The following is a 14,843-nucleotide window of genomic DNA, read 5'->3' on the forward strand; positions in this document are numbered from 1 at the left end:
GAGAAAGAGAGAGAGAGAGAGAGAACGAGGCGGTGGCAGAGAAGGGCGAGAAAAGGGCGAGGAGGACGACCGGTGTGTAGGTCCGCGCCGCGCCGTCGACGATGGCTGCGGCGGCGACGACATAAATAAGGGTCGTTGGTACGTGCGCGAATATAACTGTTCCCAAAGTGTGTACACACCGTCATATATACCCCGCTTACCGTTGTCTTGTCTTTCTCGTCGCCCGGTGAGAACCGCCGGAGGCGTCTTCTTCGGGCACGCCCGAAGATAATGGGGACGCGCCCGTGGTGTGCGCGACGCGCGCGAGAGCCAGCGCGCGTTAAATTCTTTTTGCGTGTGAGCCGCGCTTCCGAAGTCGTTACAGCGGGAAGTGCGACTTTACGAGCGTAAAAAAGATCCCTTTGTCGCGCGTTGTGACGTCATAATCTATGCAAATCATTTATCTGTTATCGGCGAAAGGCGGCATTATATATATATATATATATATATAAGGATATATAAGGAATAAATATTCAGAATATTTTCGATTGTGATAACAAAGAGAAGTCTCGAACAAAATCACAATTTTCGAAAATTTTTTCATACAAAATCATCTTATTCTGTTATTATCTATTGTTTAATTCTGAAAAAAGATTTTCAAATAAAAAAAGCAATACATACAAAAACATTGTACAAAAATTATTGAATTTTGTTGATAAAATAAATGATCCCTTTAAGAAAATTGTAAGAAAAGTTCAAAATTCCAGGCTCTTTTCTATGCTCTTTTACATTTTTCTCTGACTTTTCCAGGTTTTCCCTAACCAGTTTAAATTTCCCTAACGTTTCCCGGTTTTCCAGATCTGTGGCAATCCTGTCTTAACAAAGACGGCATAGGGCCGCGCGCGTTCCAGTATTATTATATTTTAGTGGAGGAGAATAATCGACTCTGATTGGTCAATTTTCTACAAATTAAGACTTAACATTTATTGTAGATCAGAGCTAACGAATAAGGCATAAAAGAATCAATCAATCAAAGTCCTTTTTCATATTCATTTCATATTTTGATTGGTTAATTCTCTTATATCTTAAATTCGTTCTACAATACGTTATATGTCGGTGTTGTAAGCCATAAGTCATAAGAATTGACCAATCACAGTGGAATGTAAGGGGCTATCTACAATACGTCGTACGTCACATCGTAAGCCGTAAATCGTAAGAATTGACCAATCACAGTTGAATGTAAGAAAAATATTTGACTATGATTGGTCAATTCTTAGTTAGTATGATATGAGTAGTGACTAACGGCTTATTGTAGAAAGCCCCTAAGGAAAATATTCCACTATGATTGGTCAATTCTTATGGCTCACAGTTTATGACACCGACAACGTACATACAGAACGAATTTTATGCGTTATGTAATTATATAGCATTATGCAAAACTCTATGCTCCTATCCATACAACCAATATAATATACTGTAGCAGATAAGAATCATAAAAAATGTTTGAAAATATTTTTGATACAAATACATAACTATGTTTTTACTTTTATTCCAAATTGACAGTTATAAATCCTTGAGATTGTTTACAGCGCCACCAAGTGGCGATGTTTTATGGACATGAATATTTATCCCCTCCATGTGAGTTGGGTCTCCTGATTCTAGTCTTCATGGTACCACCAGATGCGTCGTGTCGGTCGTGTCCGAACATGGCCGCCATTTTGTGTAACATAACAGCTTTAGCTTGGTGATTGTGTAGTCAGCATTGCGAACATTATATATGTTCTGTGATTGCGAACGAATTACTCGTGAATTGTTCGGTGATTAATTTGCATTCCATGCAAAACGAAATACTGTACTATTTCGACAAATGTAATCGTAGGCATGTGCAATCAGTGATTTTTAATCAATATAAATTATAATTGCTGACTTTTCTTCTATCAACCGTTTAATACGTTTGTATTCAGGTACATTATTATCAATGTTTCAAGGTTAATATTATTTTATTTTAAATGTAAATTTAATGTTATGTGAAATTTTTATATATAATTTATGATAAAATATTCATTTTTTCCAAGCACAAGACATATTTTGAAAATTATATTGAATTCAGTGCATATAATATATTTCTATTGCATTAATATATTCCTATTGCATTCTATTTAAATGTTATAGATTACTAAATTTCGTATTGTACAGTGTGTATCATGTATAACATACGAGAACAAAAATGCCTAGCCCTTTGAAATTGCAGAGGTATCCGAGCATCTTCAAATGTGTGCTTCTAAATACTCGTGCATCATAATAGCATTACTGTTTTCCAAATAACTATCACTCATAATGCAATATTTATAAATATATATATATATTTATATCTTGAATGTACTCTTGCGAGTTCAGATGGCTAAGCCTATATATAAGTCTATATATTATATTTTTCATCAAAACACCTCTCCACCTTTTGAAGCGTTGAAACGTTTATATAATGATAATACATAACATTTACATAGCTGTCAATTTTTTTACATATATTAAATTTTAACATTAACTTATTTCTTTAGATAAATGCTTGAAAATATTGCTTTTACTCGATGTAATAATATATTATATTATATTATATTATAATATAATGTATATAATTTAACATGTTACAGAAGAAGTACTGATAGCATTCTGACATGGCTAGAGTTCAACCATACGAAAGAGTTGTGGATGCTGTAGTCATACATACAAGTCCTGTAGTAAGTACTTTTTTACATACATCATACATTTGACATTTTTCAATCATGCAGTTTTTCTTCTTCTGCTTTCTTAAATTATCTTTTGTCTTTTGAATATAATCATCTTCAATTATTTTTCTTTTTCTATATTCTAAAGAAATTCTTTACTCAATTCAGTATCAAGAGACATGATTGTATCATGCCAAGTATCCGTAAAACGATAAGGCGAATATTTACAGGCCATTTGACTGAGAATACTTTGAATTACATCATAAACATATCTATGAAAATAATATCTAATATTGGCAATTAATGATATACCTAACATAATTGATAATTGTTCAAATGTAGAATTAGACTTTAGTCTAAAATAAAATAACCATAAAATTATTTTAACTAATAGGTTAGGTTACATGAATAACATGATCCAATGTATAAGTAATGTGTATTAGCCAATGCATTCAGAAAATACTATGGTTATGCATTAGATAATTATCTGTGTGATTGATGTATAGACATATTAATCAACTTTATTTCTTTATTCGATTATTTAACTATTTATATTTCAATGCTAGATATTGGCATTTACCTACAATACGATTTGCAATAGTCGGTATGGTAGAAAACGTAAGATAACTTTACATGCAGATATCTATTGTACCATTGCAACATTGTGAATCATTCAAGTAACCTCGATTTACAATAGGTGTAGTAAACCTTAATAAGCCATGAGACATGCTCGGCATTTCTGAGGCGACGCCTATTATCCCCCACTACCGCTTCAGGCTTGACGGCCGAGCCGCCGATCGCGCGAGTGACACTATGCCTCAGGAACACTCCAATATCATAAATATGCTGGGATCGTATCTTCCACCAAATCGTCATTAAAACATCTTATTCTTAAATAATTTTTATGTTTATATAATAACTGATGTTATAAAACGGATTAAGGAGCGATTTTACCATTTATTCCGATTAATTTAATTGGCCGATTAATTATTAACTACAAAATTTAAAATATTTATCTCTTATAACCTGATTTTACCGGAGTATACTTTTTGGAATGTCGCGGGATTAGGAAACAAGGATATGGAATATCCTGGAAGGGGCTGAAAAGATGGGAGGTGATAGTGCTATTGGAAACATGGATAGAGGAGAAGGGATGGAAGAAAATAAAAGAAAAGTTGCCTGGAGGATACGAATGGGGGATACAATTAAACGTATTAATAATTAATTTTAAAAAGTATTATATTTTATATAAATAAATTATAATTTACCGAAAATGAACAAGGAAAACAAAATAATAGTTTTAAGTTTTGCAGTTCGCAATTCTTAAATGTTATCGATCGATCAAACTAAGCCTAACTAGGATATTATTTTAAGATTATCATTCACGTTGGCTGCATTCGGGGAGTGCGCTATTAGCGTTATTGCGTCATTCTATTCTTGTTTTATCTGATGAACAGTAAGCTGAAAAAAAGCCTTAAACACATTGAAGAGAAATAGGGAACAGGGAACAAAGAATAAGAATTTTAACCTATCGGAAACTGTATAGTATGGAATACATGGTTTCTGATAGGTTGAAATTCTTATTCTCTGTTCCCTGTTCCTTTCATTGTGTTTAAGGCTTAACACTGATAGTGCAATACTTAATAACCACGGGTGTTACCACTGAACTATAATACAACTGGAATAGACAAGCATGCCGAGAGAGATAGATAATTGCTCGTGCGGTCATATCAAAAAGTTCGTTCATTTCATAGTCAATGGTTTAACCTTCTAACTATTCTTTTTTGATTAATTAAACAATCTCGAAGATGTTCTACATCCATAGAACATACGCAACACACTTAACATTATTAAAAATGTATTTTATAACAATCGCTTTAGATTTGTGTTCCAACTCAATCAGTTTTTGACTGGGGTACCAAAGGGAGGCAACGAGAGCTGAGTATACGCAGAAAGTATGTAAGGAAAGGATAGCAATAGTTTCGGTCCTCTCTCTCGGCACATTCCCAAACTATCTTCGTTTCTGCACTTAAAACTTTCTCTCTCGTTTGCACCAATTTTTCAAATATATATCTGTTTCATTTTAAGTGCAAAGAGTGTATATAATATAAAGTACAGATCGTAAACTGCGCTCATTCCAGTTGTATTATAGTTCAATGGATGTTAAGATTAAGACCGGAAGCACATGAAATGCATAACGAAGCATAAGCATAGCATAAGGCGACTAGACCAATGAGAAGCCAGCATAAAGTCGTCATACTAATTTACATAAGATTCTCATTGGTCTAGCTGCCTTATGCTATGCTTATGCCACATTATGCATTTTATGTGCTCCGGGCCTCATGGTGATGTGTAAACGTGGTCATTATATATATATAGGTATATATATATATATAAACATTAATAATAGAAAATTTATTATTTAATTATTTACGAAAATAAAATTTACTCAGAAAAAAGATGTTTTAATGACGGTTTGGTGAAAGCATAAAAAGTAAAATTAAGAGATTTAACTCATAGAGGAGGGAATAAACATCAATGATCGCTACTCGGTGGTGCTGTAAGCAGTCCCAAGGTAGAGAGCCTCTAATCAGAGTGGCGCCATACAGCTATAACTTTTGATTGGTAGATAATTTTGTGTTAGATAGACTGAGATAGACTATTGGATAGACTGGGTGATATATATTCTCTTTCTCTCTCGCGGGATTTGGAAAAAATGGCTATGGTGCCACTCTGATTAGAGGCTCTTTATCCCGAGATAGTGTCTCTAGAAGATAGAGTCTGGCCACGCATCACAAAATGGCGTCTGTAATGCGCGTGCGCTATCCTTTTCCTATCTATTTTCTGCACATTCAGTCCTATTGGTACTGCCCCAGTCAAAAACTAATTGAGTGACACAAACTGAAACGAATGTTGTAAAATACATTTTTAATAATCGTAAAAGTGTTCCGTCTATGGATGTAAAACATCTTCGAGATTGTTTAGTTGGTCGAAAAAGATCCGAACATGGTTAAAACCCTGATAGCACATAAATTGCGCAAGGTTTCTGCAACGTCCCAGATAGGTTGCAGTAATGTCAAAATGTCCGCTTAGATTATAAATTTGTAACTTATTACAAATTTAACCTAAACGGACATTCTGACATTACTGCAATCTATCTAGGATGTTGCAAAAACCTTGTGTGTGCAATTTGTGTGTGCTATCAGGGAAACCATCGGTTAGGAGATGAAGGAACTTATTAATACAACTGTACCGCACTATCTCTTGGAACACACTATCCCTTGTGCCCATTCCAGTTGTATTATAGTTCGATGTTAAGGGATTTTATGTGTAAAGGCCTTTAGAGACTCTCAAAGGTACAGATCCCTATAAGAAGAGATTTGCCAACTCGTCATGTAACTGCTAGGCTCTTGATTTGCTGGGATATGGATCGCACAATTGTGCTCCGATTTAACTATTAACTTAACCTTATCAAAATAGGTTATAGTATGGCTTCATGGAGTACAATTGTGCGATCCGTACCTCAGTCAATCAGAGTTCACTAATAATCACGTAACGAGTTGACAAGTCTCTTCTTGTAGACTGTTCCGCAGACGGAACCACGGCAGCCATCTTAAGCGACCACTTTTTTTACCATTTATCAGTAAAATGGGGGAAAAGCGCGCGAGCATATAGACAATATATTGTCTATGATTGACACTCTTGAGCGGCCATCTTGAGCGACTTTATGTTAATATATATATATATATATCAAACTTCCGTTCGCTTAGTTAAAACTATACACCCCTCCCAGAACCATATATATCCCTCCTATTTCTTTTTTCTCAATGACTACGACAAATTTTGACTTAAGCAATGATTGCACGTGAGATTTATGTATGTGTGAATAGATGGATCTAAAACTAGCAGCCTAATTGGGGGTATTAGTAATGATACGGCGATGAAGTGAGTACTTCAGTTATGTAAAAATTTGTGGTTAAAACACCGAGTGACGATTTTGATTCCTTATGCCATACGTAATAGGGAACAAGTAATGGACAGAGAGAGAGAGAGAGAGCAATAGAACGATAGAATAAAATAGATATTGCTTTTTCACTTTATCTCTTCTATCTCATTCTTTCTTGTAAGGATTTTCCCTATTAATGGCCAGTGTCCTAACTTTCACCGAAGAGAAACCTGAGCGAGGACACGACGGCCTTTTGCCTCAAAATGCCTTCGTGCATTAACGCCCCCCTAAAGAAGTGGATGTAAACTACATATCAAAATCCACTTTTCTGCACCGCGAGTATACAATTTATGATGCGTGTTTGTGCTAAATTCACTTTTCGAGAATGCTGGGACTTTATTTCCGAAATATTACGCATTCGAAAGTACTTTTTCGTAATTTCGTAATGCGAAATTTTTCAGTCGGTAAAACAGATTAGTCTCTAGGGTCCCTTTAAAAAAGATTTATACTTCTAGTTAATAAAAAGTCAAATCAATAAAAAGAACGGATGATCCGAAAATAATCACGTTCAATCGGTAAAACAGATCTGTGTTCAGCATTGCCTTTAGCTTAAAGGCGATGCTGGACTTTGGAGTCGTTTGTTTTACCGACAAAGATTTCATTTTTGGAGTCTGATCTCCAGTTTAGGATCGCCTTAATGGCTACATTTTGTTTTTTGAGATTATATTTTTTTATTTTTCTAAGATTGAAAATTAAAAGATTCATCTTGAAGCAAATTTACGAAGATTAATTTATATATTTTTCAGCTTGACATAGAAATCCAAAATGGGACGAAGATTAAGAATGAGCCCATCGATACAACATCGAATCCTGATACAACTGAAGATAATACTATAGTTAGAAATTGTTTTAGTTTAATTGATCACGATTATCATCGCGATAAATCATTATCTAAAAATGATAATTCATGTAAAGACATAAATAGTACAGAAAATAGAGATGCATCAAATAGTCATAATGCACATTCAAACGACAAAATCAAGACTGTTAATATAGAGCGTAAAAAAGCAAAAAAAAGAAAAAAATGTTCCAATGAAATCTCTAACAATAAAAACACTAGCGCATTATGTATAACGGAGAATGTTAGGAAAAATAAAAAACAAAACAGCGTCAGATTAGATTATAAAACAAAAAGACAATATAAATTGGTAAAAAAAGAAAATGCAAAATGTGACATTTGTTTTAGACAGTTCTCTTCTGTTCGAAATTGTGAAACTCATAAACAATATTACGAATTTGTTAAAAATAATTATTGTAGGTTTTGTGATAAGCATTATATAACACGCGAGAAATTACAGTCTCATACGTGTCAGTCTCCCCGTCTATATATTGTGCGTATGTATGAATATAATTGTAATTTTTGCAGTCAGATTTTTTATGATAAGATATTGTTACAATCTCATTTGTTTCATGTACACAATGAATTAATATGTTTTAATAGCACGATAACAAATACTAGTAAACTACGCGAAATTTCGAAATCCGAGATCTATAAAGTAAATACATCTCCTAAAGATAATACTTTAAAAACTAATGCAAATGAAGAATCGTTATGTTTAAATAATCTCATAAAAGCAGAAAAAATAAATATTACACTTACAAATAATATTAATAAATCTTGCGACGATAGTGTAATAGATACTGAACAATCAAAGATTGAAAAAACATTCAATAATGAAATGACGCCAACTAAAAGATTACGACAACCAACATTAACGGAATACCTTGATCTTTGCAAAAAGAAACGTGATATTAAACTCAATCCAAATAAATTGAATATTATGAAAGATGAGTCTCCAACGTGTACTTTAGATCGTGTTGAAATAGAAGAAAATCCAAGACTAAAACTTTTCGAAGAGCAAAATGGACAATTTGATTCTTTATCTACAAATAAAGATAATATCCCAGATAATATCCCAAAACAAATGGCAAGTTCTATTCAGAAACAAAGTGTGAAACCTGAAATATGTTTACGTAAAAAACCATTTGTAAAACTACATGCGGATGTTGAAATGATGAAATCCTTTCTCGAAAATCTTACTGATACGGTTGTCAAAGATAAAGTGACCGAAGATCGAACAAAGAACATTGTTTCAAATGATCGCGGAATATTCTACAGTTTACGATCTTTAAATAGAGTTTCTTCCGTGGAAGTGAGCGAAGATCGAACAAGTGACATTGTTTCATATGATCGCGGAATATCCTATAATTTACGATCTTTAAATGGAGTTTCTTCCGTGGAAACAAGTTCAAATTCGGAAATAAGGAAGAATAAAAATGTATCTAAGAAGTCTCCGTCAAACATAGAATTCAGTATTAAAAAGGAACAGAATGTGATTGATTCAGACAACGTAGATCCTACAGTAGGTCGGAAAATGATTATGGATTTCAAGTGCAAAGGATGTACAATTCCCTTAATAAAATGTGATGAACAACCAAGAAATTCTAACACGATTTCTACAATTGAAGCCATAGAAAACACTTCCTTTATTACTACTCAATGCAACTTCAAACCAACTACGTTGGATCAAGAAAGTGATGTACGAAATAAAATGACATTTAAAAACTTAGAGGTTTCTCTGGAACGTTTAACAGCTATTCCAACTATAGATATAAAAACAGAAACATTGGACACCAACAAACACAATAACAATTATTTTTTATGCAAAGTTTGTAAGGAAAGTTTTTCTTCAAAATTGGCTAAACGCGTACATATTAAGTCGTCTCATATAGCATATATGTCAAGCATATGTGATGCACGATATACGCTAAAGCATAAATTACTTGAACATTATCTACGCGAACATCTATTTAAACAAAATCAATGTTGCATTTGTTTTATATTATTACCCGATTATGAAGCGCTGAAACAACACTTAAATGTTCATTGTCTGAAGTATATTAAAAGAGAGGACGACCAATATCCGGTAGATATTGAATTAAAATGTAACTTGATAAAAAAAAATTGTAAGTCAATTGTACGTCTTCATTGCAACAAGACATTCTCGTCGCAATCATCTTTAATAGCACATCAAAGTTGTTGCACAGTACAAGAAGAAATGAAGGATGAGAAAAATTTCATGGAAGAAACAAATGCATACTCAACGGATATTTCTGAGATACAGCACAAGAAGAAAACTAATGAAAATATAATTACATGTGATGAAAGCATTAATTCGGATGATTTATCTAAACCTTCAAATAGCGACTCCGTAAAAAAATCAAATAAATATCAAAAAACACTTCATAGTGAAACAGAATTGAAACTAAATGAAGAAATTAATGAAGCTAATCGAAAATTTCTTGTTAATAATAACTCAATTGAGAATAAAATTGAATCTGTCAATGAATCACAAGACCCTAAAAAGCTTTTAGAAAATAATAGTTCCACAATTAGTAATCAGAACAGCGCAAATACGCAACTGAATGACATTACAACAAAAAGTATGACTTATCCCTGTGATATATGTGGAAAGCAATTTCACAATCCCAAAAATTTGGAGCTACATATACGCTGTTTTAGCGTTACTACCGATATTTGTCCAATGTGTCGCACTGGATTCAGTTCTAAACGTCTTCTACAGACACATATTACTGCAGCACATGTACCACAGATTTCAAAGACTTACAATTTTCATTGCGTATTCTGTAACCAAGGATTTTTTAAAAAACACGATCTTCGGCCTCATATATTACATTTACATGGTCAACAAGTGCTCAACACGCTCACACGTAATCCTAATATGAGTCAAGAGAAATCCGATAAATCAATTACTCATGTCATAACATGTAACATTTGTAATTTGGTATTTGAGACTCATGATCGCTACGTAGAACATCGGATGTATTATTACAATAATCATACATTCAAATGTTCCATTTGTGCACAAAACTTTCAAGGAATGTATATGTATCATCATCATAATAAACTTATACATTGTCCAGAGGATAAACGCAAGTCATATAATTATATCTGCGATATATGCAATGAGGGATTTAATCATGAGTCACATTTTTATTCGCATACTGTGCATGTTCATTCGAAAGAAGTGAATTTAATTGAAACTACAAAAGAATCTGAAGATAGAAACTGTAATTCATTCAACGTCCAAGAACAGATTAAAAATTTTCCCACGAATCAACAAAAACGAAATGAACAGTTGTCCAACAAGTATACTTGTCAAATTTGTCAGGTGAAATGTATAGATATGGCTCATATGATAAAGCACAAAGAATGTTATTCCAATGACGGCGATTTTAAATGTGACAAGTGTAACAGACGATGCAAAACTTCTTTTTTACTTGATCAACATAAAAAATTAACTCACTTTTATCGGGATATTTTTAATGGACATGTATGTCATATTTGTGACGAAGTTCTGGAAACTGTTTTTGCACTGAAGTGTCATGAAAAACACTTCCATTCAAATATTACCAACAATAATACGGATAATAGTGGCCAAATGTCATCATCTTCGAATATTACATACAAGATAATAGAACGTCCACATGAATCTAAGAATAATACATCTAATACTGAGTACGATTGTTTATTCTGCGATATGAAGTTTTCCACTTCAAACGCTGTCCAAACACACATTGTTTACGTTCATATGGATGATATGATAGCTAAACGAACTACTTTAAAACTTAGTCTTCCCATTATTAATAACGTTGATATACAGAAACAATTTGTTGAAACTGTTCAAGTACCATCGTCATCGTCATCGTTATCATCGTCATTAGCATCGTCATCTGAAAAGAAAACAGCTCAACTTCTTCAAAACTCGACTTCTTCAATGATTCAACAATCTAAAATTATCCTAAATAATACTATGGCTAAAAATGGAATAAGTGTTAAAACTACTGAATTATTAAAGCAATTTAGAGCTGTACATTCAACAAATAAAAATACAGAAAAGACTGCAATTCCATGTATTGACAGATCTAAAGACAATGTTTTGTCATGTAATACTATTGCATCAAATACGGAACCAAAAACGAATATCTCAGTATCTTCATCCATTGGATCAACAACTAGAACTGACGTACCAAGCACTGAATTAGGAAATAACACTTCAGTTCCTCTATCTTCTGGATCGACAATATTTAAAACTGTCGTACCAAATACTGCATCCAAAAATAACACTTTAATTTCTCTATCTGGATCTGTTAAGGATCTCGGAAGAAAATGTTATGAAAATCCTTTAAAATCTGGATCAGTCAATGAATTTAAAGCTAACTCATCATCGAATAGATCTGTAATAATTAATCAATCAAAAATAGCACCTGTATATCTTTTCTCGAGTAAACCTTTATCAACATTCAAAGATGTTATGCCACAATCATGGAAAAGCAATGAAATTACAAATCAGAAATCTGTATCAGTGAACAATTATGATCATGGTTATTCATGTCCATTGTGTCCGCTAGAATATCCATCTTTGATGTTCTTCCAGGCTCATCTCAAATATGCTCATGCAGATTCCATCATTTCCGTTCGTACTCATGAATTAACTATCCCACAGGTGAATCAAACTCAGAAAGCCTCTATGATAGAATGTTTATTGTGTCCATGTACCTTTTTCGATGAGACTAAGTATAAGAAGCATTTAAGAAACTCTCATACATATTATGTGTATATTCCAAATTCTGAAGAGATGACAAAAATGAATAACGTGTGTAATCCTCCAATAACACAGACGAACATTAACAGAAGAAGCACAATTCCTGAAACAATTACTATAGATGATGTGAATATTAAAAATACAACAGATCAAGGAGCAACCGAAGTAACTACGCTCGATCACAAAAAGGAGAATGAGAAAATTGGTAAATTGAGAGTGAAGCCTTTTGCAAAGATCATTGAAAATTTATCTACGGATTCTGCATCAAAATTTTTATAGACCACCCAAATTCCAAACCATTTTGCTATCAAATTTGTTATGAAAGATTAAGTTTCAGTAATACATTGAAAATGTAATTAACAACGCACACGTCAATTTATAAAAATATTTAATAATGATATATTATATAAATGCAAGAAAATTATTTTAATTATTATTTTAATTTTAATAATTTGTTATAGAGAAAGAAAAATTGAATGTGACGAAGGAAACTAATTTATTTGTTACAACATATGAGTGTATCTATCCTTAATTAGTTTAAATATCTCGGTTAGTTAACTATATTCTGTTTTATCGAAGCAAATATATGTACTACTATTATATTATTTGATTAATCAGATAACAAAAATTAAATTATAACCAAATGCGATAAAAGTAGAATAAGTTAGTTATTATCAATTTATATAATACTTTGATTTAAGGAACAGAGTTGATAGGTAATCAATGCATAGATAAATGTATTTATATCCACCTATCAATAAATAATAAGCGATTGTTAGAATTTTACTATATTAACAATCTTACATTAATTACCAGTGAATATTGTAAGCTGATTTAAATATGTGTAATACTGTAAATTAATATTCATTATTTAAGTATATTCATAATAAGGTCCTTGAAATTCTGATCGAAATTAAAAAGAAATATTATTTAGATATTAAATATTATTTTTAAAGTTTGCTATATATAAGAATAAGTAAAATTAATTATTATAATTTTTTATAAGTAGCTTTTTGTGTTTGAGTTTTGTATTACGATCAAATTTTGCTTATTATCAGTGTATCTAAAAAAAAACTGCTATAAAAAAATGCAATAAATACTTTGAATTTATATTTACAAATTTTATTATAATCTTGATTCTGTTTCTCTATCTCTCCTTCTCTTTTTATTTCTTCTTTTTCCTTTCTTCTTTTCTATTTTCTCTAGCTCTACCTTTTTTTCTGCGCTTTCTCTCTTTCCCTTCCCACTTTCTTATCTCACTCTTTTTTCTCTCTTCTCTCTTTTTTTTTCTCATACTTTTATTTCTTATTTCTTTAGTTTCGCAAAAAATGTTTAAGATTATTACTTCGTAGATATAATTAGTTTATATGAAATCTATTAAATTAGAATTTTTGTATTATGGATATTTATTTAACCTTTAGTGCTATGAAAAAAACGCGCGAATTTTAAACAATTCGTCACGCAAAATCTGATCGTTATGCACCCTATGGATAGCGATCTTATAATAATAATCAGAAATGTAATAGTAATGAAAATTGTACATTTCAAAAAATAATTAAAGCGTAAAATATAATATATAAAGTGTAAAATATATTTGAAACATATTTTCAGTTGTATAAATGTATTATATAATACATATATATTCTGATTATTATTATATATGTGTATACCCTGATGCACGCATACACGCACATTTAAGCACATATATAGGTACTATAATGAGGGGTAAACCGCTAAGGGCATTGCGCTGTACAGATTCGAGGCATTGCTAGGCATTACTGGGCACTATTACGTTTTATTTTTAACAATTGACAATTATTTTATGTCACACATATTTACAACACGTAATAAAGTGTGAATATTAAATAAATTACACTAAATAATAAGATTGTTCTCACGATGTTATCCGTGAGGCATTATGGTCGGTCAGAAATTAGGCATTACTAAGCATTGGTGTACATAATTTTGGTTAGCGGTTTATCCCTTGTACTATAATGGATATTTAATACATTTTTGTACCAAATAGTATTTATAATTATTAATTAAATTATCAAAAGAATGTATTAAGTATAATTGTTGTATCTTGTTTAAAAATAAAAATGGTTTTCTAGAAAAACAAATTTTTTTATGTATATATCATACAATGTAAACATGTTATAATTCTTATATAAGTAATTTAATTAAAATCTTCTATATATTAATTGAGTAAAAGATCTTTCCTATTCTATAATCTGTACCATCAAGGAATAATATTTGTGAAGGATACACAACATTTTTTCAGCATAACACTGCTATTTTTAAAATATTTTGAATAATAAAGAAAATGTTTTTTCATAAATGTCTGTTTAAATTCGTTTTGATTTATATGAATCAAGTTGAAACTATGTATAACTATATAATATGTGTATGGATAAAATATATTACAAAAAGAAACCGCGACTTACTATCGCGGTTTGTTAATTTTATTACATTATCTAACTTATTCGACATGGATTTTCACTATTC

The 14,843-nt window shown here is 31.7% G+C and overlaps 1 protein-coding gene across 2 annotated transcripts; it reads left to right on the plus strand.

The window, feature by feature from the left end:
* Positions 1-1,643: 1,643 nt before the first annotated feature.
* Positions 1,644-12,757, plus strand: LOC105455248. 2 transcript variants are annotated; one of them, XM_011698441.1, is made up of 3 exons: positions 1,644-1,967; positions 2,631-2,717; positions 7,458-12,757. In XM_011698441.1, exons 2-3 carry the CDS (start codon positions 2,655-2,657, stop codon positions 12,615-12,617), a joined length of 5,223 nt encoding a protein of 1,740 aa, XP_011696743.1. In that variant the 5' UTR covers positions 1,644-1,967; positions 2,631-2,654; the 3' UTR covers positions 12,618-12,757. The 2 variants fall into 2 exon arrangements, with proteins under 2 accessions (XP_011696743.1, XP_011696742.1); XM_011698440.1 differs by having other exon boundaries at positions 1,644-1,943.
* Positions 12,758-14,843: the final 2,086 nt, after the last annotated feature.

Source organism: Wasmannia auropunctata, unplaced genomic scaffold (genome assembly GCF_000956235.1).
Source record: "Wasmannia auropunctata unplaced genomic scaffold, wasmannia.A_1.0 LD335903.1, whole genome shotgun sequence".
Taxonomy (NCBI): Eukaryota; Metazoa; Arthropoda; class Insecta; order Hymenoptera; family Formicidae; genus Wasmannia; species Wasmannia auropunctata.

Excerpts from the sequence above, each read along its gene's own strand:
- LOC105455248 (XM_011698441.1), top strand. The coding sequence starts at position 2,655 with ATGGCTAGAGTTCAACCATACGAAAGAGTTGTGGATGCTGTAGTCATA. Across the intron at positions 2,718-7,457 it reads TCATACATACAAGTCCTGTA|CTTGACATAGAAATCCAAAA; the intron begins GTAAGTACTTTT and ends TATATTTTTCAG.